General features: G+C 45.3%; 1 protein-coding gene across 1 annotated transcript; it reads right to left on the bottom strand.

Annotated features, from left to right (window-relative positions):
• Nucleotides 1-96: 96 nt before the first annotated feature.
• Nucleotides 97-23,490, bottom strand: LOC311122091 (uncharacterized protein; the record flags this gene model as incomplete). Its single annotated transcript, XM_084196505.1, has 7 exons — nucleotides 97-131; nucleotides 367-414; nucleotides 836-907; nucleotides 6,593-6,673; nucleotides 9,583-9,855; nucleotides 10,088-10,369; nucleotides 23,478-23,490. 7 exons carry the CDS (start codon nucleotides 23,488-23,490, stop codon nucleotides 97-99), a joined length of 804 nt encoding a protein of 267 aa, XP_084052631.1.
• Nucleotides 23,491-27,418: the final 3,928 nt, after the last annotated feature.

Genomic DNA, 27,418 nt, shown 5'->3' with positions numbered 1-27,418 from the left:
AATAACAATGTGAGCACTTCCAAATGCGTTCTTAATACATATTGTGTTTCGTGTCTTTCTCAGACTCATACTTACCGTCCTGAAACACTGGATTCTTTACTGTCTGTCTTTATACTCATCAATGGTGTGTTCTGGCAAGAAAACAAACAGAAGAGTTGGATTTAATCATACATACACATGCAGGTAAGCACGCACGCGCACACACATCCCTGGTCTCCCTTCACACCCTCACAAGCTACAACAATCAAACAGTACAGGGATTTCCTAGTTTGTCTATTCTGGACCACAAACTGGCTCTACCAATCCTCAAGGTAAACAACAACATAGTAGATGGCAGAATCCCAGGTGAATGCCACTGTGTCTTACCCTCAGGCTTTGACTCATCTTTAGGACTGTTGGATCCGCTGGGTTCATCTGTTAATGAGAACAGAAGGACCAACTTGTTCTAATGAGATCATTTCTAGTAACCCTCTAGATCACGTGTCAAACTCATTCCATGGAGGGCCGAGTGTCTGCGGGTTTTCACTCCTCCCTTGTACTTGATTGATGAATTAAGGTCACTAATTAGTACAGAACTCCCCTAACCTGGTTGTCTAGGTCTTAATTGAAAGGAAAAACCAAAAACCCTCAGACACCAAGCCCTTCATGGAATGAGTTTGACACCCCTGTTCTAGATGAATCCTCTATCCTTATAATACACAGTATAATGTATTTAGCCTTTAAGAATCTGTTAGTTACAGGAATCAAATCATCAGGACAAATATGGTTGGAGTTCACTGTAACTGCCAGATCACTCTGTTACCGGGTAAACTATCTGCTTAAGTTTCATACACACCTCCATTCTCCTGCCCCTTTCCAGCGTTGTCTTCCCCTCTTTTGGGGTTGGCCGTTTGCGGAACCTTAACCACTGCAGAATCACACGTAGAAGGAAAACATTAACTACAGCCTCTCTCCTACTGCATCAAACACTGCTTAAACGCTACCAGTGTTAGCGCAATGACATGCTACACTACATGACCAAAAGTATGTAGACACCTGCTCGTCAAACATTTCATTCCAAAATCATGGGCATTAATATGGAGTTGGTCCCCCCTTTGCTGCTATAACAGCCTCCACTCTTCTGGGAAGGCTTTCCACTAGATGTTGGAACATTGCTGCAGGGACTTGCTTCCATTCAGCCACAAGAGCATTAGTGAGGTCGGGCAATGATGTTGGGCGATTAGGCCTGGCTCGTGATGTGGAAAATTATCACTATACTTATTAAAAATCAAAGTTCTTCCAGAGTTTTTGTAGAATCAATATAGATTTTTTTACATAGAGTAACGGAAGCCGAGCTGGTCTGCAGAGCACCTCCCGTCTACCTCTCAGCTCTCCGTTTATATAGTCATATTCACATAAATCTTAGCTTAAAGCCCCCCCCTCTTGGGTTCCCCCGCCACCATCTTCAGTTTCCCTCTCTCTACCGCTCCGCCCACTTCCTTAGTCTATGATAGCGGCTACATTTGACTTTTATTCAGTTTAGAATCAATAGTAGTATAATCAATCACACCCTTGTCATGCAAAAGCAATCATGTTCAGTTTAAACTGTTCAACCCCGGCTCACCCTGGCTTGACCTGAAGATTGATTGTTGGACATGACAGGTCCACACTCAATCTTTCAAACGTACCCAAACCCACTCCTCTCTTCCCTCCCATCATGCTGTAATTACTCATGATTAGTCTAAACTCTGTTCAACTCTGGCTCCACTCTCTCTACTTTGTTTGAGGAGAGAGTCAAAAGGCAACAGTCTGGTTTCAGTCTCCAATAAGGTAAGACAGCCATGGATTAGGTAAGAGCGAAGAATTCGACCCGAGGTCAGATCCCCACTTCACACACACACAAACCCAATGAAAGGAACCAATCAAGTTCCCGCCCAGCATCAGAGAGCACCCATGTCTAATTCTGACTTCATGTTCGTCGTGTTTGTGATAAACAGAGTTAATCTCATAGTTTACTAAAAAATCTTCTTCACTCGCAGTCGGCGTTCCAATTCATCCCAAAGGTGTTCAATGGGGTTGAGGTCAGGGCTCTGTGCAGGCCAGTCAAGTTCTTCCACACCGACCTCAACAAACCATTTCTGTATGGACCTCGCTTTGTGCATGGGGGCATCAACAGGATACTGGTCGGGTGAGGTTGTGTTTCTCTAGCGGGAGGTAAGCTTGGCTTCTTATATGGTGTTGAGTAAAGCTTAAACCATGTATTTAGATTGTAGGTAGGTATTGTAGTTAGGTATTGAAGGTAGTTTATTTGTAGGTAAGTATTGTATTCGGCTGAGCCCGATGAAGCACGAGGCTAGCTAACCCACTACCTGGACCAATAAAGCTAGCTAGCGGGTAGCTACTGGTAACTATTAGCAATTGTGGATAGTTGTTTCCAATGTTATTTCACACTTAAGAGTACCTGTAATTATGCCAGCCAGCTACCTACCATTCAGCTGTTTTTCTAATTATCTGAAGCGTTAACATTAGATAGTTAGTAGCTACTGTACTCGAACTGTAGCTAGCTTGTTGCTACCTGGATAGCTAACTAAACAATAGCTGAAACGACCTAGCTGTAATATTTGGAGACGCTTTCTCTCCATTGGGACAGACGCGAACTGGCTGAATCGATTCAGTGGCTAGCTTTGCACTTAACTGGCTAACAGTAGCTACTAAGGGTAAGTTATAACCTACATTTATTTTTGTTTTGTTTTTACATACTGGTAACTAGAGTCGTTCAAGGGAATTCGGGACAAGGGTGACTAGTTAACGTTAGCTTGGCTCTCTCTGTGTTTCGTGCCGTGGGTGGAGGGGTTGGTTCGTTGGCAGAGAGTAATGGCTAGCTAGTATGCTAACTATTCTAGCTAACTAACTGGCTGAATAAGTTGACGAAGTACTCACTCAAACTGTCAAAACTAACCCAAAACTTTACACAACGTTAGACACGGACACGAATGATCTGTTTGGCGTGTTAACACACTGGTGGTTTGTTGTAACCGAGTATTGGTGCTAAACCGTGTTATTGGAGGCTGGCATGCTAGTTGGCTATGGCGTCATAGGATTCAGTGCCCTGGACGGTTTTCACAGAAGAATACTGTACCAAGTTAGCTAGCTGAATAAACTAAGTTAGAGTCTATTCCTAGAAAACATTGAACCGCTGTAGTTTACAACAATTATAATTTCTAAAGTGGAAGTTGGGAGAGTTATATTTGAGTGTTTCAGTGAAATGTAAGTGAGGGAGGCCCCGCTCTCTCGCTTTCCCAGATGTTTAGTTCATTTCATTCCGATCTCCTTTGCCTTATTGTAGCCTTTTTCTGTAGCCTGTCAACTATGTGTCTGTCTATCCCTGTTCTCTCCTCTCTGCACAGGCCATATAAACGCTTCACACCGCGTGGCTGCTGCCATTCTAATCTGGTGGTCCCTGCGCGCACGACCCAAGTGGAGTTCCAGGTCTCCGGCAGTCTCTGGAACTGCCGTTCTGCGGCCAACAGGGCAGAGTTCATCTCAGCCTATGCTACCCTCCAGTCCCTCGACTTCTTGGCGCTGACGGAAACATGGATTACCACAGAAAACACTGCTACTCCTACTGTTCTTTCCTCATCTGACCATGTGTTCTCGCATACCCCGAGAGCATCTGGTCAGCGCGGCGGTGGCACAGGAATCCTCATCTCTTCCAAGTGGACATTCTCTCTTTTTCCCCTGACCCATCTGTCTATCTCCTCATTTGAATTCCATGCTGTCACAGTCACTAGCCCATTCAAGCTTAACATCCTTGTCATTTATCGCCCCTCCAGGTTCCCTTGGAGAGTTCATCAATGAGCTTGACGCCTTGATAAGTTCCTTTCCTGAGGATGGCTCACCCCTCACAGTTCTGGGTGACTTTAACCTCCCTACGTCTGCCTTTGACTCATTTCTCTCTGCATCCTTCTTTCCACTCCTTTCCTCTTTTGACCTCACCCTCTCACCGTCCCCCCCCCTACTCACAAGGCAGGCAATACGCTTGACCTCATCTTTACTAGATGCTGTTCTTCTACTAATCTCACTGCAACTCCCCTCCAAGTCTCCGACCACTACTTTGTATCCTTTTCTCTCTCGCTCTCCTCCAACACTACTCACTCTGCCCCTACTCAGATGGTAATGTGCCGTCGCAACCTTCGCTCTCTCTGTCCCGCTACTCCCTCCTCTTCCATCCTATCATCTCTTCCCTCTGCTAAATCCTTCTCCCTCCGATCTCCTGATTCTGCCTCCTCAACCCTCCTCTCCTCCCTTTCTGCATCTTTTGACTCTATGTCCCCTATCCTCCCGGCCGGCTCGGTCCTCCCCTCCTGCTCCGTGGCTTGACGACTCATTGCGAGCTCACAGAAGAGGGCTCCGGGCAGCCGAGCGGAAATGGAGGAAAACTAGACTCCCTGCGGACCTGTCATCTTTTCACTCCCTCCTCTCTACATTATCTTCCTCTGTTTCCGCTGCTAAAGCCACTTTCTACCACTCAAAATTTCAAGCCTCTGCCTCTAACCCTAGGAAGCTCTTTGCCACCTTCTCCTCCCTGCTGCATCCTCCTCCTCCTCCCCCTCCCTCCTCCCTCTCTGTGGATGACTTCGTCAACCATTTTGAAAAGAAGGTTGACAACATCCGATCCTCATTTATTAAGTCAAATGACACCGCTGGTCCTGCTCACACTTCCCTACCCTATGCTTTGACTTCTTTCTCCCCTCTCTCTCCAGATGAAATCTTGTGACTTGTGACGGCCAGCCGGCCAACTACCTGCCCGCTTGACCCTATCCCCTCCTCTCTTCTCCAGACCATTTCCGGAGACCTTCTCCCTTACCTCACCTTGCTCATCAACTCATCCTTGACCGCTGGCCATGTCCCTTCTGTCTTCAAGAGAGCGAGAGTTGCACCCCTCCTCAAAAAACCTACACTCGATCCCTCCGATGTCAACAACTAAAGACCAGTATCCCTTCTTTCTTTTCTCTCCAAAACTCTTGAGCGTGCCATCTCTAGCCAACTCTCCTGCTAGCTCTCTCAGAATGACCTTCTTGATCCAAACCAGTCAGGTTTCAAGACTGGTCATTCAACTGAGACTGCTCTTCTCTGTGTCACGGAGGCTCTCCGCACTGCTAAAGCTAACTCTCTCTCCTCTGCTCTTATCCTTCTAGACCTATCCGCTGCCTTTGATACTGTGAACCATCAGATCCTCCTCTCCACCCTCTCTGAGTTGGGCATCTCCGGCGCTGCTCACTCTTGGATTGCGTCCTACCTGACAGGTTGCTCCTACCAGGTGGCGTGGCGAGAATCTGTCTCCGCACCACGTGCTCTCACCACTGGTGTCCCCCAGGGCTCAGTTCTAGGCCCTCTCCTATTCTCTCTATACACCAAGTCACTTGGCTCTGTCATATCCTCACATGGTCTCTCCTATCATTGCTACGCAGACGACACACAATTAATTTCCCCCTTCTGATAACCAGGTGGCGAATCACATCTCTGCATGTCTGGCAGACATATCAGTGTGGATGTCGGATCACCACCTCAAGCTGAACCTCGGCAAGACGGAGCTGCTCTTCCTCCCGGGGAAGGACTGCCCGCTCCATGATCTCGCCATCACGGTTGACAACTCCATTGTGTCCTCCTCCCAGAGTGCAAAGAACCTTGGCGTGACCCTGGACAACACCCTGTCGTTCTCCGCTAACATCAAAGCGGTGACCCGATCCTGCAGGTTCATGCTCTACAACATTCGCAGAGTAGGACACTACCTTACACAGAAAGCGGCACAGGTCCTAATCCAGGTACTTGTCATCTCCCGTCTGGATTACTGCAACTCGCTGTCGGCTGGGCTCCCTGCCTGTGCCATTAAACCCCTACAACTTATCCAGAACGCTGCAGCCCGTCTGGTGTTCAACCTTCCCAAGTTCTCTCATGTCACCCCGCTCCTCCGCACACTCCACTGGCTTCCAGTTGAGGCTCGCATCTACTACAAGACCATGGTGCTTGCCTACGGAGCTGTGAGGGGAACGGCACCTCCTTACCTTCAGGCTCTGATCAGACCCTACACCCAACGAGGGCACTACGTTCATCCCCCTCTGGCCTGCTAGCTCCCCTACCTCTACGGAAGCACAGTTCCCGCTCAGCCCAGTCAAAGCTATTCGCTGCTCTGGCAACCCAATTGCTAACTATTCTAGCTAACTAACTGGCTGAATAAGTTGACGAAGTACTCACTCAAACTGTCAAAACTATGGAGATTGCATGGCTGTGTCCTCGATTTTATACACCTGTCAGCAATGGGTGTGGCTGGAATAGCCTAATCCACTAATTTGAAGGGGTGTCCACATACGTTTCTATATATAGTGTAGCTGTTCCCATAGACTTCAGGTTATTGAGCCAATGACTATCCATTTAAAAGCATCTTGGCAAAAATATATACATAAGAAAAATACATCATTTTTGCAGCGGTGGCAACAATTCAGCAGCGGTGAATCAAGGAACCAAATCATCAGGACAAATATGGTTTGAGTGTACTGTAACTGCCAGAGCACTCTGTTTCCGGGTAAACTATCCGCTTAAGTTTCATACACACCTCCCTTCTCCTGCCCCTTTCCAGCTTTGTCTGCGTCGTCTTCCCCTGTTTTGGGGTTGGCCGTTTGTGGAACCTTAACCCCTGCAGAATCACACGTAGAAGGAAAACATTAACTACAGCCTCTCTCCTACTGCATCATTCACTGCTTACATTCTTGCACAGAGACTAATTAGAGACTTCTCCTTAGATGGGGGGCTGATTTTGTGGCTGTTGGACTTCCTGAGCCAGAGGTCACAGCGGGTCAGAGTAGGTCCCCACGTGTCGGACATACGCACCACCAACACAGGCTCTCCTTTTGTCCCCACTCCTGTACATCTTGTACACTAATAGTTGTACCTGTTCCCATCCTGACAGACACCTCGATAAGTTCACTGATGACACTGCCTTGATCAGCCTGATGACGAGGAACACCATGGCCCGGTCCTAAATGATTTTGTAGAGTGGTGTGACGAATCACACTTGGTCCTCAATACCAACAAGACCAAAGAGATGTGCATAGACTTCAGGAAGCGTACAACACCTACCTCTGCAACATCTATCAGAGGTCAGAACATAGAGATTGTAGAGGAATACAAATATCTGGGTGTCCTCTTGGACAATAAGCTTCAGTGGAGTAAATGTACAGACCTGATCTACAAAAAGAGTCAACAGAGACTGTACTTTCTCAAAAAGCTGGGATCTTTTAATGTTGACTGTGCTATACTGACTGTTTTACAAATCTTTCATTGAGATTATTTTAACTTTTTGTATTGTTTGTTGGTTTGGCAATGCCACTGTCAGCCAGAGAAATATGCTGAGAAGGATTATCACCACAGCAAGCAAGGTACTTGGAGTCAAACAGACAGGCCTGGATGAGATCTTTAAGGTCAGGGCCCTCCGCAAGGCTCATAAAATCATTTTAGACCCAAGCCACCCCCTGTACCCGGACTCTGAACTACTCCCCTCTGGGTGCAGGTATAGGGCACCCCTCGGCAGGAAAAACAGAACTAGACAATAATTTGTGCCAGGTGTGATATCCCTCCTAAATAGCTTGGGCTAATGTTCCTATTGACCCAGTAAGGCCAGCAAGCTAATGTTCCTATCGACCCAGAAAGGCCAGCAGGCTAATGTTCCTATCGACTCAGTAAGGCCAGCAGGCTAATGTTCCTATCCACCCAGTAAGGCCAGCAGGCTAATGTTCCTATCGACCCAGTAAGGCCAGCAGGCTAATGTTCCTATCGACCTAGTAAGGCCAGCAGGCTAATGTTCCTATCGACCCAGTAAGGCCAGCAGGCTAATGTTCCTATCCACCCAGTAAGGCCAGCAGGCTAATGTTCCTATCGACCCAGTAAGGCCAGCAGGCTAATGTTCCTATCGACCCAGTAAGGCCAGCAGGCTAGTCTCTTTTTATTGGTATGTAACTGTTATGACAGTTGTATTGTCAATTTGTTTTGTATTTAAACACCACTTTAAATGTGTACAAGACACTGCAACAAAACTTCCCCATGGGGACAATAAAGTCAGTAAAAGTAAATCTACCCTTTAACTTTGACTCATCTTTAGGACTGTTGGATCTGCTGGCTGGAACACCCAACTTGTGTTACCTTCTGGTTGACATAACGACTTCCTACTTAGAGTAATCAACAACAGAATTCAAATAAAATAGCAATCAATCTATGTTATCGTGATATTCTGAGATATGCAGATGACCATCTATGCTACTTCTGCTTTATGACGTCTTAAATTAGCTGGATGACTTGCCTGTGGTTTGGTTGTTTACATCACTGGCACTAGCTGAAGAGAGAATAGATCAGGTTTGCATTCTCAAACATCTTTGTTGTGACAATTTTGAATGATGATGATCCAACTTTTTGATTTGTAACATACAGTAGATCAGGGAAAGGCAACCCTGTTCCTGGAGTGCTGCAGGTACTGCAGGATTTTCTTCCAACTAGGCACCACACCAGACCAACTGAGCTAATTGATCAGTTCAGTGATTGCCTAAATTCAACACACCTGGTCTTCCAAATCAAAATCAAAAACATGAAGTGCCTGCAGACCTCCAGGACCAGGGTTGTCTACCCCTGCAGATGAATGCTTTAACTATAAGCTCTAATTTAAGACATTATCAAGACACTTTCAATCAAATGAAATTCACATTGTGTAACATTTTGGTCAATCAGTGAGTATGAAGAGTTGAACCAGGAAGAGACAGATAATCATCATACCTTTTATTTTATTCCACACCAACCAAACTGGGGAGTAAAAATACAAATAATTTAGAACTTCTTAAAGTACAAGTCTGCATTAATATTCTGTCAGCTATTGAATTTACCCACAATTACATGCATAAGCTGCAATAAGAAACCATTTCTGAGAGCACCAATAAACAACCTGCATACAGTACCTGCACACCTGTAAAATAACATAGCCAGTGATTTCACATCTAATATCCAATGTACGCTAAACATATTTTTAGGTTACCACAAAGTGATTACGGTCCTTTTTGCTGATTAATTAATTAATTCAGATTAGGCTAATCCATACTCTGCGAGGTCCAAATTGGTGCCTCACTGTGACACATTATGAAGACTGTCCCCTACGGCAGGTGGTGCATCTAACCCCCTGTCTTGTCTGTAGCAGTAGCCTGAACACTACTGTAAATACAGGTAGAACAGGTATCCCCTTCAGGGGGTATAGCTCACTGTTGTTGCTGCTGTTATGTCAATCTGTGCTTCAGAAATATGTACATGTACAGTGCTCTGTTACTATAGATGTGCTGTTCTTACCTGTTAAGACGATGAAAACAAACGCTACGATGGCAGTGACAACAACACCAACAACATCTCTGATGGAAGGCTCTGAAATGAAAACACATTTTGTACTGATACTTTGACAGGAGTTGATCAGGTATTCAACATAGTGCAGCATTCAAAATGTCCTACAACACTAGCAGTGTTACTGACATATCAATACATAAGACTGTAGCCTACTTATGAGTGTCCACTCACCTGAGACAAACACCTCTCCAACTGGCTCACTGACTTCCCCTTCCCCACTAACAGAGTTATTCAGCTTGCAGATGTACTTGTAACCATTGTTTGAATTGCCAGTGTCGCTTTTAGAGACATTCATCTGTTTGTCTAAGACCTCCCACTCCCCCTCTCCCACTTTCCAGCTGTAGGTGATGGGTTCAGCATCAGTGGTGTTGCCCTCACAGGTCAGAGTGCAGGAGGTTTTGTTGGTGTTACAGGAAGAAGTGATTGTGGGTTTGGGGACTGCTTCTGTAAATAGAGGAAAGAAACAGGAATAATTTGGGAAAATGCTTGTGAGGCACTGAATAACCTGCTGTTTCTACACGACCACACACACACACATACACACATGTATATACAGACAGACGTATGCGCACACACACACACACACACACACACACACACACACACACACACACACACACACACACACACACACACACACACACACACACACACACACACACACAGAAACACTTACTGATAACAGACAGTTTATATGTCTTGTATTGCAGTTTGCTGTTGAACTCCACAGAATAAACTCCACTGTCTGTTTTCGTCAATCCACTGATTCTCAGCTCTCCAGTAGCCTGGTTCAGGGCTGTGCGCTCTTTGAAGGCAGCATAGATGTCCAGACCAAAATTATTGTCCCACTCTGCCACCTTGTTCTCCCCATGCTTCCATAGTATGCTTGTGATGGGGCCAGGCACTGTGGTCTTGTCTGGTTTCAACAAGACCTCACCTCCCACTTTATGATAAAGATCTGGAAAAGCAGACATTTCATACATGTAAGATAGTATCAATGTATCCAGGGTAACACATTATGGTTAGGGTATAGATATGTAGTCCTAACCCTATTGGTATTGAAAGAGACATTATTATGAACCTTTACTTTTTATATCAAGAATTCTGCTTGCTGGGTATATCTGGCCTATGAAGTCTGCCCACTTTGCCAGTATTTGCCCCCTCACCACCACCACTGGAGCAGAAATTGATCTATACTACACCACAGATGAAAATCTTTGTCTACACCCTGCCTCTGAGGCTCTCCACTATTATATCACCAGCTAGGTTTCCATCCTATTTGAAACAGATTTTCATGCAAATATTCAAAAATATGCATAAAACTATATGAACATTTTTCTACCAGAGATACAGTATGTTTCCATCAAACTGACTTTCTGCGGATAAAAGGCTGTGCGTGATGACGTAGTGCACATACAAATAACTTTAGCCGTTAAATTCCCATGTACCGAATGAAACATGGGTTTCCATCGCATTTTCAACTCTACTGATGGTTTGTCACAAAAACTGTTGCATTATATAGCAAATCTGCCCAATCTGGTCTTGGCACATGCACTCTAGCCAACAGCTCGCAGCTACAGTGGGCGTAAACTATCTACATTATGAGATTATCATGGATAAGAGCGAGAATATTTTTATTTGTCCAACGGCAGTCAAGCATTGATCATCATGTCACCAGAATGAGACCCTCGATATTTATTGGAAAGTAGCATCAAGATCACCCTGCACTTTCTCCACCCTGTGAAGTTCATAATAATTTATTTCATCTGTAGCGAGAAAGCTCACTCTAGCCAAAATCTGTCCTGAATGAACCCAATATTTTTCTTTGGACATAATATGCAGACCTAAGCTTGTCGCCTGCATTCCCGCTTTTGGGACAACATTTTAGTCATTTAGCAGACGCTCTTATCCAGAGCGACTTACAGTTAGTGAGTGCATACATTATTATTTTTTAATACTGGCCCCCCGTGGGAATCAAACCCACAACCCTGGCGTTGCAAACGCCATGCTCTACCAACTGAGCTACATCCCTGCCGGCCATTCCTTCCCCTACCCTGGACGACGCTGGGCCAATTCTGCGCCGCCCCATGGGTCTCCCGGTCACGGCCGGCTACGACAGAGCCTGGATTCGAACCAGGATCTCTAGTGGCACAGCTAGCACTGCGATGCAGTGCCTTAGACCACTGCGCCACTCGGGAGATAGTTAGTGCGGAGACAATCTAGTCATTACAGTACCTTGCAAAAAAATAATATTTTGTTGCATTACAACCTGTAATTAAAATTGATTTTTATTTGGATTTCATGTAATGGACATACACAAAATAGTCCAAATTGGTGAAGTGAAATGAAAAAAATTACTTGTTTCAAAGAATTCAAAAAAATAAAATAACGGAAAAGTGATGAGTGCATATGTATTCACCCCCTTTGCTATGAAGCCCCTAAATAAGATCTGGTGCAACCAAACCTTCAGAAGTCACATAATTAGTTAAATAAAGTCCACCTGTGTGCAATCTAAGTGTTACATGATCCGTCACATGATCTCAGTATATATACACATCTGTTCTGAAAGGCCCCAGAGTCTGCAACACCACTAAGCAAGGGGCACCAACAAGCAAGCGGCAACATGAAGACCAAGGAGCTCTCCAAACAGGTCAGGGACAAAGTTGTGAAGAAGGACAGATCAGGGTTGGGTTATAAAAAAATATCAGAAACTTTGAACATCCCACGGAGCACCATTAAAAACATTATTAAAAAATTGAAAGAATATGGCACCACAACAAACCTGCCAAGAGAGGGCCGCCCACCAAAACTCACGGACCAGGCAAGGAGGGCATTAATCAGAGAGGCAACAAAGAGACCAAAGATAACCCTGAAGGAGCTGCAAAGCTCCACAGCGGAGATTGGAGTATCTGTCCATAGGACCACTTTAAGCCGTACACTCCACAGAGCTGGGCTTTACGGAAGAGTGGCCAGAAAAAAAACATTGCTTAAAGAAATAAATAAGCAAACACGTTTGGTGTTCGCCAAAAGGCATGTGGGAGACTCTCCAAACATATTGAAGAAGGTACTCTGGTCAGATGAGACTAAAATTGAGCTTTTTGGCCATCAAGGAAAACGCTATGTCTGGCGCAAACCCAACACCTCTCATCACCCCGAGAACACCATCCCCACAGTGAAGCATTGTGGTGGCAGCATCATGCTGTGGGGATGTTTTTCATCGGCAGGGACTGGGAAACTGGTCAGAATTGAAGGAATGATGGATGGCGCTAAATACAGGGAAATTCTTGAGGGAAACCTGTTTCAGTCTTCCAGAGATTTGAGACTGGGACGGAGGTTCACCTTTCAGCAGGACAATGGCACTAAGCATACTGCTAAAGCAACACTTGAGTGGTTTAAGGGGAAACATTTAAATGTCTTGGAAATGCCTAGTCATAGCCCAGACCTCAATCCAATTGAGAATCTGTGGTATGACTTAAAGATTGCTGTACACCAGCGGAACCCATCCAACTTGAAGGAGCTGGAGCAGTTTTGCCTTGAAGAATGGGCAAAAATCCCAGTGGCTAGATGCAACAAAATAGGAAAAATGCCAAGGGGGGTGAATACTTTCGCAAGCCACTGTATATACAGATCTCTGGTTTCAGCCACTTGCGAATTAGAAAGGAAAGTTGTCGGGTGCACAGTGCACTGTTCGGATGCTGGCTTCCCCTAAAGTAAATTTAAGTTTTGCCAAAAACGATATAATTACTCCTGTCTGAATAAAATAACTCTAATTACTTTACCAAAGAGCTTGACTTAGACACAGAGGATCATTAGCTTCTTAAAAAATATATATATGTGGAATGTTTCAAATCACAAGTGAATAGGCCTATGCCAACTTGGGAAGCCAGCAATTTGGGCGGCGCACGTGGCAATAGGCCTAGCTGATTATTGAGTTGCGGCTGTCAGTGAAAAGCATCTAAAATGCGTGAAGATAATGTGTGTTGAGTATAATTTAAAATGTTGAGACAAGAAGAAGGGGAGGGGTGTGTGGCGAAGATATGTGTGTCTTTTTCCATTCACTCAGCTCTCCAGAATGTGCTCCTTTGTCTCCCGCCAAAGCGTGCACATCAATTGTTTCATTGTGTGAATTCAATGCCTTTTTAATGTTTATTTTGATCAAATCCCCATTACATATGTAACCAGTAGGTCTAGTAAATGTACCCTTAATCCCCGTCATTTGGTTACATTAATTACTGTTAATGCATGAATTACAGTCATTTACCTTTCTCATTCTCGGAGTGGAAACGTTGTGTGCAGAGTTCACAACCTGCTACACTTGTGAGAAACAAGTTCTTGTCTATTCCATAACTATCATTTAGGAGTTGTCCATTTATTCATTGTATTTTTTTTGGAGTGCTCCATGTGAGCATTGAGCATGTGTGTGGTTTCTCTGTCGTGATAATGTTGAGGCAGCGTGCGCGCCTGAACACGCCAACAAACCAATTTGATACAATGTTGCGCTTCACTAGCAATAACTCAAGTCAAGAAGATAGAAAGGGAGGCAGACATGCGGAGTAGAGACATGAATGCAATTAAAATAACCTGCATTTTCATCAGGATATGTTCTACTGTTTTTATTTTGTTGGCTTTAGGCCTATGTATTTTACTTAGTTGATGATGGAAGTTATAGGCCTTCTGCTGCATTGGCCTATAGGCAGCAGCGACTCGTCATTCAGGGCCCCACCTGTTTTGAGCCCCACATTTTTTGCAAAAATGGGGGGCTTGCCTGTTTTGCATGTTATTTTGGCATTAATACGTGTCGCATATCAGTTTGCAAACAATGTAAAAATATATATATATATATCATTGAGTTAATAAAGCTGTCACGCCCTGACTCAGGGGACTCGTACAGTGGGGAAAAAAAGTATTTAGTCAGCCACCAATTGTGCAAGTTCTCCCACTTAAAAAGATGAGAGAGGCCTGTAATTTTCATCATAGGTACACGTCAACTATGACAGACAAATTGAGGAAAAAAAATCCAGAAAATCACATTGTAGGATTTTTTATGAATTTATTTGCAAATTATGGTGGAAAATAAGTATTTGGTCACCTACAAACAAGCAAGATTTCTGGCTCTCACAGACCTGTAACTTCTTCTTTAAGAGGCTCATCTGTCCTCCACTCGTTACCTGTATTAATGGCACCTGTTTGAACTTGTTATCAGTATAAAAGACACCTGTCCACAACCTCAAACAGTCACACTCCAAACTCCACTATGGCCAAGACCAAAGAGCTGTCAAAGGACACCAGAAACAAAATTGTAGACCTGCACCAGGCTGGGAAGACTGAATCTGTAATAGGTAAGCAGCTTGGTTTGAAAAAATCAACTGTGGGAGCAATTATTAGGAAATGGAAGACATACAAGACCACTGATAATCTCCCTCGATCTGGGGCTCCACGCAAGATCTCACCCCGTGGGGTCAAAATGATCACAAGAACGGTGAGCAAAAATCCCAGAACCACATGGGGGGACCTGGTGAATGACCTGCAGAGAGCTGGGACCAAAGTAACAAAGCCTACCATCAGTAACACACTACGCCGCCAGGGACTCAAATCCTGCAGTGCAAGACGTGTCCCCCTGCTTCAGCCAGTACATGTCCAGGCCCGTCTGAAGTTTGCTAGAGTGCATTTGGATGATCCAGAAGAGGATTGGGAGAATGTCATATGGTCAGATGAAACCAAAATAGAACTTTTTGGTAAAAACTCAACTCGTCATGTTTGGAGGACAAAGAATGCTGAGTTGCATCCAAAGAACACCATACCTACTGTGAAGCATGGGGGTGGAAACATCATGCTTTGGGGCTGTTTTTCTGCAAAGGGACCAGGACGACTGATCCGTGTAAAGGAAATAATTAATGGGGCCATGTATCGTGAGATTTTGAGTGAAAACCTCCTTCCATCAGCAAGGGCATTGAAGATGAAACGTGGCTGGGTCTTTCAACATGACAATGATCCCAAACACACCGCCCGGGCAACGAAGGATTGGCTTCGTAAGAAGCATTTCAAGGTCCTGGAGTGGCCTAGCCAGTCTCCAGATCTCAATCCCATAGAAAATCTTTGGAGGGAGTTGAAAGTCCGTGTTGCCCAGCGACAGCCCCAAAACATCACTACTCTAGAGGAGATCTGCATGGAGGAATGGGCCAAAATACCAGCAACAGTGTGTGAAAACCTTGTGAAGACTTACAGAAAACATTTGACCTGTGTCATTGCCAACAAAGGGTATATAACAAAGTATTGAGAAACTTTTGTTATTGACCAAATACTTATTTTCCACCATAATTTGCAAATAAATTCATTAAATATCCTACAATGTGATTTTCTGGAATTTTTTTCCTCAATTTGTCTGTCATAGTTGACGTGTACTTATGATGAAAATTACAGGCCTCTCTCATCTTTTTAAGTGGGAGAACTTGCATAATTGGTGGCTGACTAAATACTTTTTTTCTCCACTGTATATGTTGAGTCAGGGTGTGTATAATCTTTGTTATGTAGTATTTTCTATGTGGGCATGCTGGTAGGTGTAGATCTATGTTGGCCGGTGTGGTTCCCAATCAGAGGCAGCTGTCGCTCGTTGTCTCTGATTGGGGATCATACTTAGGCAGCCGATTGGCACTATTGAGTTGTGGGATCTTGTTCCGTGTTTAGGCTAGTTGTGTGTGCTACCTTGGACTTCACGTTTCGTTTGTTGTTTTGTCGTAGTGTTTATAAGTTAATAAACATGTATGTATATCACGCTGCGCCTTGTTCTGACCCGTCATTCAACGAACGTGACAGAAGATCCCACCAAACCAGGACCAAGCAGCGTGCCCAGGCGGAGCGAATAGCCATGTCACAGGTGGGCAATTTGTGGTCATGGGAAGAGATATTTGCGGGGAGAGGACCATGGGCTAAGGTAGATGCCCAGGCAGGAGAGGTGCAACGGCAACACGGAGGAGGCCAGTCGAGGAGGAAGCCCGAGAAGCAGCCCCAATAAAAATGTTGGGGGGGGGGCACACGGGGTGGTGCGCGGAGCCTAGTGTCAGAGCAGAGCCAACTCCCCGTACTCACGCGAGGAAGCGTATGACTGGGCAGGCTCCGTGTTATGTGGAGCTACGTACTGTGTCGCCAGTGCGCCGGCACAGTCCTGTACGTCCTGTGCTTGCACCACGCACGTGCCGTTCCAAGATGGGCATCCAGCCAGGACGGGGTGTGCCAGCTCAACGCTCCTGGTCTCCAGTACGCCTCCTCGGTCCTGCATATCCTGCGCCAGTTCTACGAACTGTATCGCCAGTGCGCGTGCACTGCCCAGTGCGTCCTGTGCTGATGCCTCACACATACTGTGCGGAAGTAGGCATTCAGCCAGGACGGGTGGTGCCAGCTCTCCGCTCCAGACCTCCAGTCCGCCTCCACAGTCCGGCCTGTTCCTGCTCCTCACACCAAGCCAGTGGTGCGCGTCACCAGTCCGGCCCGGCCTGTTCCTGGCCCTCGCACCAAGCCAGTGGTGCGCGTCGCCAGTCCGGCCCGGCCTGTTCCTGCCCCTCGCACCAAGCCAGTGGTGCGCGTCGCCAGTCCGGCCAGGCCTGTTCCTGCCCCTCGCACCAAGCCAGCGGTGCGCGTCGACAGTCCGGCCCGGCCTGTTCCTGCCCCTCGCACCAAGCCAGTGGTGCACGTCGCCCCAGCCTGTTCCTGCCCCTCGCACCAAGCCAGTGGTGCGCGTCGCCAGTCCGGCCCGGCCTGTTCCTGCTCCTCGCACCAAGCCAGTGGTGCGCGTCGCCAGTCCGGCCCGGCCTGTTCCTGCTCCTCGCACCAAGCCAGTGGTGCGCGTCGCCAGTCCGGCCCGGCCTGTTCCTGCCCCTCGCACCAAGCCAGTGGTGCGCGTCGCCAGTCCGGCCCAGCCTGTTCCTGGCCCTCGCACCAAGCCAGTGGTGCACGTCGCCCCGGCCTGTTCCTGCCCCTCGCACCAAGCCAGTGGTGCGCGTCGCCAGTCCGGCCCGGCCTGTTCCTGCTCCTCGCACCAAGCCAGTGGTGCGCATCGCCAGTCCGGCCCGGCCTGTTCCTGCCCCTCGCACCAAGCCAGTGGTGCGCGTCGCCAGTCCGGCCTGTGCCTGCTCCTCGCACCAAGCCAGCGGTGCGCATCGCCAGTCCGGCCCGGCCTGTTCCTGCTCCTCGCACCAAGCCAGTGGTGCGCGTCGCCAGTCCGGTCCGGCCCCTCGCACCAGGCCAGTGGTGCGCGTTCCAAGTCCGGTCCGTCCCGTGCCTGCTCCTCGCACCAGACCAGTGGTGCGTTTGTCCAGTCCGGCACGGCCCGTGCCCGTTCCACCGGTGCCTGGTACGGCACCGGTCAGCTGCTCCACTCCGGAGCCAGAGCAGTCCGCTCCACCGGTGCCTGATCCAGCTACGGTCAGTGGCTCCACTCCGGTGCCAGAGCAGTCCGCTCCACCGGTGCCTGATCCAGCTCCGGTTAGCGGCTCCACTCCGGAGCCAGAGCAGTCCGCTCCACCGGTGCCCAGTCCAGCTCTGGTCAGCGGCTCCAGTCCGGAGCCTGAGTAGTCCGCTCCACCGGTGCCTGATCCAGCTCCTGTCAGCGGCTCCAGTCCAGACCATGACGTCAGCCCCTCTCCAGGTTGGTGGTCTCCCACACCAGGGTCCAGACAGGGCCTGGAGTATCGTGGGAGGAAGGAGAGGGGAAGCAGCGCGCCGAGGTCCAGACCAGACCAGGGGCCCAACAGGGAGGCGGAGAGGGTGTGGTCGTCACGCCCGGAGCCGGATCCGCCTCCGAGGCGGAATGCCCACCCGGCCCCTACCCTGGTATGTGAAGGTTGTGCGGTCGGAGTCCGCACCTTTGGGGGGGGGGGGGGGTACTGTCACGGCCTGACTCAGGGGACTCGTATATGTTGAGTCAGGGTGTGTATATTCTTTGTTATGTAGTATTTTATATGTGGGCATGCTAGTAGGTGTAGATCTACAGTGGGGAGAACAAGTATTTGATACACTGCCGATTTTGCAGGTTTTCCTACTTACAAAGCATGTAGAAGTCTGTAATTTTTATCATAGGTACACTTCAACTGTGAGAGACGGAATCTAAAACAAAAATCCAGAAAATCACATTGTATGATTTTCTAAGTAATTAATTTGCATTTTATTGCATGACATAAGTATTTGATACATCAGAAAAGCAGAACTTAATATTTGGTACAGAAACCTTTGTTTGCAATTACAGAGATCATACGTTTCCTGTAGGTCTTGACCAGGTTTGCACACACTGCAGCAGGGATTTTGGCCCACTCCTCCATACAGACCTTCTCCAGATCCTTCAGGTTTCGGGGCTGTCACTGGGCAATATGGACTTTCAGCTCCCTCCAAAGATTTTCTATTGGGTTCAGGTCTGGAGACTGGCTAGGCCACTCCAGGACCTTGAGATGCTTCTTACGGAGCCACTCCTTAGTTGCCCTGGCTGTGTGTTTCGGGTCGTTGTCATGCTGGAAGACCCAGCCACGACCCATCTTCAATGCTCTTACTGAGGGAAGGAGGTTGTTGGCCAAGATCTCGCGATACATGGCCCCATCCATCCTCCCCTCAATACGGTGCAGTTGTCCTGTACCCTTTGCAGAAAAGCATCCCCAAAGAATGATGTTTCCACCTCCATGCTTCATGGTTGGGATGGTGTTCTTGGGGTTGTACTCATCCTTCTTCTTCCTCCAAACACGGCGAGTGGAGTTTAGACCAAAAAGCTCTATTTTTGTCTCATCAGACCACATGACCTTCTCCCATTCCTCCTCTGGATCATCCAGATGGTCATTGGCAAACTTCAGACGGGCCTGGACATGCGCTTGCTTGAGCAGGGGGACCTTGCGTGTGCTGCAGGATTTTAATCCATGACGGCGTAGTGTGTTACTAATGGTTTTCTTTGAGACTGTGGTCCCAGCTCTCTTTAGGTCATTGACCAGGTCCTGCCGTGTAGTTCTGGGCTGATCCCTCACCTTCCTCATAATCATTGATGCCCCACGAGGTGAGATCTTGCATGGAGCCCCAGACCGAGGGTGATTGACCGTCATCTTGAACTTCTTCCATTTTCTAATAATTGCGCCAACAGTTGTTGCCTTCTCACCAAGCTGCTTGCCTATTGTCCTGTAGCCCATCCCAGCCTTGTGCAGGTCTACAATTTTATCCCTGATGTCCTTACACAGCTCTCTGGTCTTGGCCATTGTGGAGAGGTTGGATTCTGTTTGATTGAGTGTGTGGACAGGTGTCTTTTATACAGGTAACGAGTTCAAACAGGTGCAGTTAATACAGGTAATGAGTGGAGAACAGGAGGGCTTCTTAAAGACAAACTAACAGGTCTGTGAGAGCCGGAATTCTTACTGGTTGGTAGGTGATCAAATACTTATGTCATGCAATAAAATGCAAATTAATTACTTAAAAATCATACAATGTGATTTTCTGGATTTTTGTTTTAGGTTCCGTCTCTCACAGTTGAAGTGTACCTATGATAAAAATTACAGACCTCTACATGCTTTGTAAGTAGGAAAACCTGCAAAATTGGCAGTGTATCAAATACTTGTTCTTCCCACTGTATGTTGGCCGGTGTGGTTCCCAATCAGAGGCAGCTGTCGCTCGTTGTCTCTGATTGGGGATCATACTTAGGCAGCCGATTGGCACTATTGAGTTGTGGGATCTTGTTCTGTGTTTAGGCTAGTTGTGTGTTCTACCTTGGACTTCACGTTTCGTTTGTTGTTTTGTCGTGGTGTTTATAAGTTAATAAACATGTACGTATATCACGCTGCGCCTTGGTCTGAACCGTCATTGAACAAACGTGACAAAAGCTGCATACAAACATGGTCTCTTTTTTGTTTTCTTGAGTAAGGCAGCTCCAAAATGCAGGTGTTTCAGCCTAGCACAATGCTTTCTGTGGTGGTGGGGCAAGCCAGCAGAAAATACGGAGCGTTGCGTCGTGATTGGCTCAGTGTTCTGTCATTCATGGGGACACTAAGTCACCGCCAAGTCTAAGGGTAGACCTGGAAAATTCAAGCCCCTTGGGTGCTGCCATAAATTTACATTAGACTTGCCCATCCAAGAAGACTCAAGGTCATTGGCCACAGATAAAATTACGTCAAATCACGTTATATCAACAGTAGCTTTGATTGGACTGATCATGTCAACATCATACTTTCAAAATCTTAGCTAGCAGTCATCATCATGAATCAAGTCGACAATCTACTGGCAAATCCTTTTTAATCCTTGTCATATGAAGAGAAATAATGAAGAGAAATGATAGATAAAACATATCGGGGCTCATCGTCCATTGGACATAAACATTACACAACAAGTTGGAAATCGCAAATTCAACAATGAGTGGTTTGGAAGGAATCAGTGACAGTGGCTAACTGCAAGCATTGTAAAGCAATCACTAGCCTGCTATTCAGTGGAGTGGCTGTGTGGTCCCAAATCTGGGATTAAGGGAATTAATTTTCCAAGTTTAAAATTATAAACATTCGACATTGGCCATGCTGTCAATGAAGCATGATTTGTGCCGCGCTCAAAACAACTGTTAACTCGGAACTGCGAAAACTTGAGTTCAAGACAACTAGGAGGTCGGGAATAAACAAGCTCAGACTGGGAAAATATGGTTTGAACGGTCATCCAACTCGGAATTGTAAATCCGGCCTCTTTCAAAAGCTACATCATCATGATTCAACCTTGTTTTTTCCCCGAGTTCCCAGTTGTCTTGAAAGCACCATCAATCCAGAGAATGGCAGACTTTGATGACAAAATTTGCCCACGAAGGACCGCCGCGCCACCTTCCTGTTCAAGTGAGCACAGCACAACAAGGTGAATCAAAAAATTTATTGTATGCTGCTGCATAAATGATGTAATATGCCAGGGAGATATGTATGCTGTAGCTAAGAAAGTAATACTAAGTGTATGTTGTGTAGTAAGCTGTTAGTAGCCCATGTGCCTCACCCTAATAATTTGGTCTATTTACCCCTCTTAATTTCACCTGTTGTTCTGACTTGGTAGTGCACATGTAGCCTATAACCTGTTTTAGAGAAATGTAATCATCAAATATTGTAAGAGCTTTAATTGTCTGCTTATATGCCCCCTTTTATTTATCTTACGGTTCTGACTTGGTGTACAGGGAGAACACTGTAAGAACGGCCCATGTTCTGAATTCTGTCGCTGTACATTTCAAAAGTGCTAAACAAATAGTTATATTGACTACGTCCGTCCTAGCGCGCTCATTAATGTCTTCATAGAAATTACGGATTGCCTCTTATCAGCTCTTCGTCCCCTTATGCCATAGTTTGTACATCTCAATTGTCATTAGAAACCACATTTGTTTAAGCAAGTCAGCCATATCAGCTATGTTTTTTTAAAAGGCAGTAAATGAGGCTGAATGAACTGTTTCGCTGCCAGACAAGGCTCCGCTGATAGCCAGGTGTAGCAGTGGTAAGGTGTTGGGACTGTTGTTGGGACAGCTTTATGTAGGCCCTAACAGTTTGTGGGCACCGTATCTCTGAGTTACATGCGCTAATTTCTTTAGCCGCCAATGGATCACGGTGTATCAGTGTGTCCATATGGCAAAGGCTGGTGGTCTTGCATTTTGTTGAATTTTCACTTTTAGATTTTCATCATTTTAATTCAGATTTTTATGATCAACCACATGACAATAATTCTGAGAAACTACAACTTTTTTATTTAAAATGAAACTGTTGCATGAAAATGTACATATAAAAATTATCATAACTGGCACGCAGATAGGTAGAAATGGTTAAACTTGAAACTCACGAGCTGCCTATGGTCTTTATTATAAACTGGGTGGTTCAAGCACTGAATGCTGATTGACTGAAAGCCGTGGTATATCAGACTATACACCATGGGTATGACAAAACATGTATTTTTACTGCTCTAATTACGTTGGTAACCAGTTTATAATAACAATTTACATTTACATTTTTACATTTTAGTCATTTAGCAGACGCTCTTATCCAGAGTGACTTACAGTTAGTGAGTGCATACATTATTCTAAATTTTTTTCACACTAGGTGCAATAAGGCACCTCAGGGGTTTGTGGTACTCCCGAGTGGCGCAGTGGTCTAAGGCACTGCATCGCAGTGCTAGCTGTGCCACTAGAGATCCTGGTTCGTATCCAGGCTCTGTCGTAGCCGGCCGTGACCGGGAGACCCATGGGGCGGCGCACAATTGGCCCAGCGTCGTCCAGGGTAGGGGAGGGAATGGCCGGCAGGGATGTTGGTAGAGCATGGCGTTTGTGGGTTCGTTTCCCACGGGGGGCCAGTATGAAAAAAATAATGTATGCACTCACTAACTGTAAGTCGCTCTGGATAAGAGCGTCTGCTAAATGACTAAAATGTAAAATGTAAAAATGTGGTATATTACCAATATACCATGGCAAAGGGCTGTATCCAGGCACTCAGCATTGTGCATAAGAACAGCCCTTAGTCATGGTATACTGGCCATATACCACACACCCTTGGGCCTTATTGCTTATTTATAACCTCATTAACAATGCAAGGGCGTCCACACAGGAGGTCCCGGGGGAAAAACGGTCCCGCCTATAGAAATCAAATGCCCATCCAAATGATTCGTTCTGGCGCCATACTCTTTTGGTCCAGACAGCATCAGATACATGGTCTACACATACTGTAGCTAAACTGAATTAGAAGGGTGCGGTGCTTATTTCTCATTGAAACCCACATAGACGTCGTTTAAAACCATTCTGATTTTCCATGTTGAAAATCAATATGAAGAGCGTGTTTAGATTATTGTTCATCCATAACGTAGTTAAAAAATAAAAATCTGTGATAAGAATCCCATCGGCGGATGCGCTTCTAACTTGAAGTTACAGCGCACATAGTGTTCATAAATCACATTATCTTACATATACATTTTGTTCATGATAATCAAAGATGTCAAAGATTATGATGTGATGTTGTAGACTAGGCTATACAATTAGTACAGAATAGCAAACAAGTAGCCAATATTAGGTAGGCCAAATGCCAGGTTCGCCCCTGCCAGTCGGTTCAACTTACCTGCGGAGACCATTTGCGCCAGACAAAGCCAGATGATTAGCGTTAGTTTGGGCATATTTGCTGCTAGTTTATTTGTGAAGATAATACATAACAGTAAATTCAAATGAGACATCCTAAAACACTGTGTGGTTCACCTAGTCTACGTCTGATCTTTATTTCCCGAGGCTGTGAAAGTGAAAGTAATTAGGTTTAGTTCCTCCTATGTTTGACCTCTTTGTGGAAAATAAAATAAGGTGGTGGAAAATAAAATTATGTTCCATTTGACTTGTAAATAATGTTTAATAGCTGCAATACAATCACACTATACCTACACCTGGCATTATGTTTATATGCCATAACTTTAATATCAATTTTTTTCTAACCACTTCTGGAATATTCCTTGCTGTAGTCGTGCCCATACCTGGTCTTTGACGCCTCCCTGTGTGTATAATTGGCTACAATGTACAGAATTACATATAGAATTTAGAATTGATAGGATCACTGTGCTATAATGTAACAACAGTTGGCAATAATGTAATATTTAAAGGTAACGTAATAATTATAGTTCATTTAATTTTCCTCCTGTACACTGAGTGAGGAATTTTGATTCACCAGCCTAGCCATTAACCTATAGGCTTTGAGACATGCACACAAAAACATTCATACAACGAAATATTTTCCTCAAAACATAATACATTTTTGCCATCTTGTTGCATGGATCAACATTTCATTATAATTCACATTATTCAAAGTTGAAAAATGATAGTATTCTAGGCTAAACATGACAGCCCATACAGGAAAACAATGATACTATTATGTATAGTAGAAATTGATAGAAAAAGAGATGAGTTTACTGAAGAGAAACAAACCTTCCCTGTACATAATCTAAATATTTGTCAAACAAACTATATATTCAATAAGTGCTTTTCAACTGGTTTCTTCTGGTACAGAGGCTGTATCTGAGCTGGTGTCTACTGGTCCAGAGGATTTACCTATACTTCTCTATGAAGTAGACAGAGATTAGTTTAACAGTTCTCATATATTTTCGAATCCAAGATTCTGTAAGAAAAATGATTAAATAAAGTTGCTTTATGTTGCAAGATCACAAGCTCTGAGCTGTTGAAGATTTCTCCCACATTTATACTCTAAGCTACTTCAATAATGAGGACACATCAGATAATACCAATAGGCAACAGGTGTACTGTTCATGCACACCTGAACACTACTGTAAATACAGATAGAACCAGTATCCACCTTCAGAATTACTGCTTGTCGGCAAAATGATGTAGACATATTGGTAGTACTACTTGCTCCCACTCACCTACAACTTGGCACTTACTAACACCACATGTTGACAATAAGATGGTTCACTTCAGCGCGGTGACTCTTGCAGCCATGGGAATTTCCAAAACACAAACCTAATGTAGCCAAACCCTGTCATAAAGGTTGCCTACTAACAAGTAAGAGGGGGAATGTTACCACTGTTACTGTTATGTTAACCTGCACCACAACAAATCATCTAACTACAGTAGATTCTATGAGCAAGTGCTCCGTTACTAAATACTAAGAATGTATTGTCCCTACTGGTCAATTTTCTATGAACACCAATGCAAGTGGTCAAAACAAGTAGGGTACGGTCACCGGCAGCAATTCAAATGGCAGTACCAGCACTGTTTGACTCTAAAATGAAGACTGATTAGATTTTTTTGTTATATGTAATAACATAATCATCAGTAATGATGATCAGGCCTATTGACATTTTAGTCCTTTAGCAGACGTTCCTATCCAGAGTGATTAGGGTTAAGTGCCTTGCTCAAGGGCACAGACAGATGTTTTGACCTAGTCGGCTCAGGGTTTCGAACAAGCGACCTCTCAGTTAATGCCCTGGCCTATCATTACCACTCACCTGAGCCAAACACTTCTCCAACTGGCTCGCTGACTTCCCCACTAACAGTTTTTCAGCTTGCAGCTGTACTTGTAACTGTTGGTTGATTTGCCATTGTCACTCTTACAGCTGTTTGTCTAAGACCTCCCACGCCCCCTCTCCCACTTTCCAGCTGTAGGTGACTGGTTCAGCATTAGTGGCGTCCCCTTCACAGGTCAGAGTGCAGGAGGTTTTGTTGGAGTTTCAGGAAGAAGTGATTGTGGGTTTAGGGACTGCCTCTGTAAATCCAGGAGAGAGAGACAAAGACAAAGCAGGAAGAAAAGCTTGTGAGGCACTGAATAATCTGCTATTTACAGTGGGGAAAAAAAGTATTTAGTCAGCCACCAATTGTGCAAGTTCTCCCACTTAAAAAGATGAGAGGCCTGTAATTTTCATCATAGGTACACGTCAACTATGACAGACAAAATGAGAAAAGAAAATCCAGAAAATCACATTGTAGGATTTTTAATGAATTTATTTGCAAATTATGGTGGAAAATAAGTATTTGGTCAATAACAAAAGTTTCTCAATACTTTGTTGGCAATGACACAGGTCAAACGTTTTCTGTAAGTCTTCACAAGGTTTTCACACACTGTTGCTGGTATTTTGGCCCATTCCTCCATGCAGATCTCCTCTAGAGCAGTGATGTTTTGGGGCTGTCGCTGGGCAACACTGACTTTCAACTCCCTCCAAAGATTTTCTATGGGGTTGAGATCTGGAGACTGGCTAGGCCACTCCAGGACCTTGAAATGCTTCTTACGAAGCCACTCCTTCGTTGCCCGGGCAGTGTGTTTGGGATCATTGTCATGCTGAAAGACCCAGCCACGTTTCATCTTCAATGCCCTTGCTGATGGAAGGAGGTTTTCACTCAAAATCTCACGATACATGGCCCCATTCATTCTTTCCTTTACACGGATCAGTCGTCCTGGTCCCTTTGCAGAAAAACAGCACCAAAGCATGATGTTTCCACCCCCATGCTTCACAGTAGGTATGGTGTTCTTTGGATGCAACTCAGCATTCTTTGTCCTCCAAACACGACGAGTTGAGTTTTTACCAAAAAGTTCTATTTTGGTTTCATCTGACCATATGACATTCTCCCAATCCTCTTCTGGATCATCCAAATGCACTCTAGCAAACTTCAGACGGGCCTGGACACGTCTTGCACTGCAGGATTTGAGTCCCTGGCGGCGTAGTGTGTTACTGATGGTAGGCTTTGTTACTTTGGTCCCAGCTCTCTGCAGGTCATTCACTAGGTTCCCCTGTGTGGTTCTGGGATTTTTGCTCACCGTTCTTGTGATCATTTTGACCCCACAGGGTGAGATCTTGCGTGGAGCCCCAGATCGAGGGAGATTATCAGTGGTCTTGTATGTCTTCCATTTCCTAATAATTGCTCCCACAGTTGATTTCTTCAAACCAAGCTGCTTACCTATTGCAGATTCAGTCTTCCCAGCCTGGTGCAGGTCTACAATTTTGTTTCTGGTGTCCTTTGACAGCTCTTTGGTCTTGGCCATAGTGGAGTTTGGAGTGTGACTGTTTGAGGTTGTGGACAGGTGTCTTTTATACTGATAACAAGTTCAAACAGGTGCCATTAATACAGGTAACGAGTGGAGGACAGAGGATCCTCTTAAAGAAGAAGTTACAGGTCTGTGACAGCCAGAAATCTTGCTTGTTTGTAGGTGACCAAATACTTATTTTCCACCATAATTTGCAAATAAATTCATTAAAAATCCTACAATGTGATTTTCTGGATTTTGTTTTCTCAATTTGTCTGTCATAGTTGACGTGTACCTATGATGAAAATTACAGGCCTCTCTCATCTTTTTAAGTGGGAGAACTTGCACAATTGGTGGCTGACTAAATACTTTTTTCCCCCACTGTAATATAGAGGCACACACACACACACACAGCAATACTGCAAGAATTGGAACAAACATGCACACACACACTGATAACAGATCATATATACAGTAGTTTTCTTTCACCTATCAGGTTAGTAAAAAATGTGATCACTGTCAGAGGTCAAAATAAGAAAAGGAAA

The sequence above is a fragment of the Coregonus lavaretus genome, assembly GCF_964263955.1.
Source record: "Coregonus lavaretus genome assembly, contig: HAP1_SCAFFOLD_751, whole genome shotgun sequence".
In the NCBI taxonomy this organism is placed as follows: Eukaryota; Metazoa; Chordata; class Actinopteri; order Salmoniformes; family Salmonidae; genus Coregonus; species Coregonus lavaretus.
The sequence above is the reverse complement of the archived record's forward strand: the minus strand, read 5'-3'. Positions and strand labels throughout refer to the sequence as shown.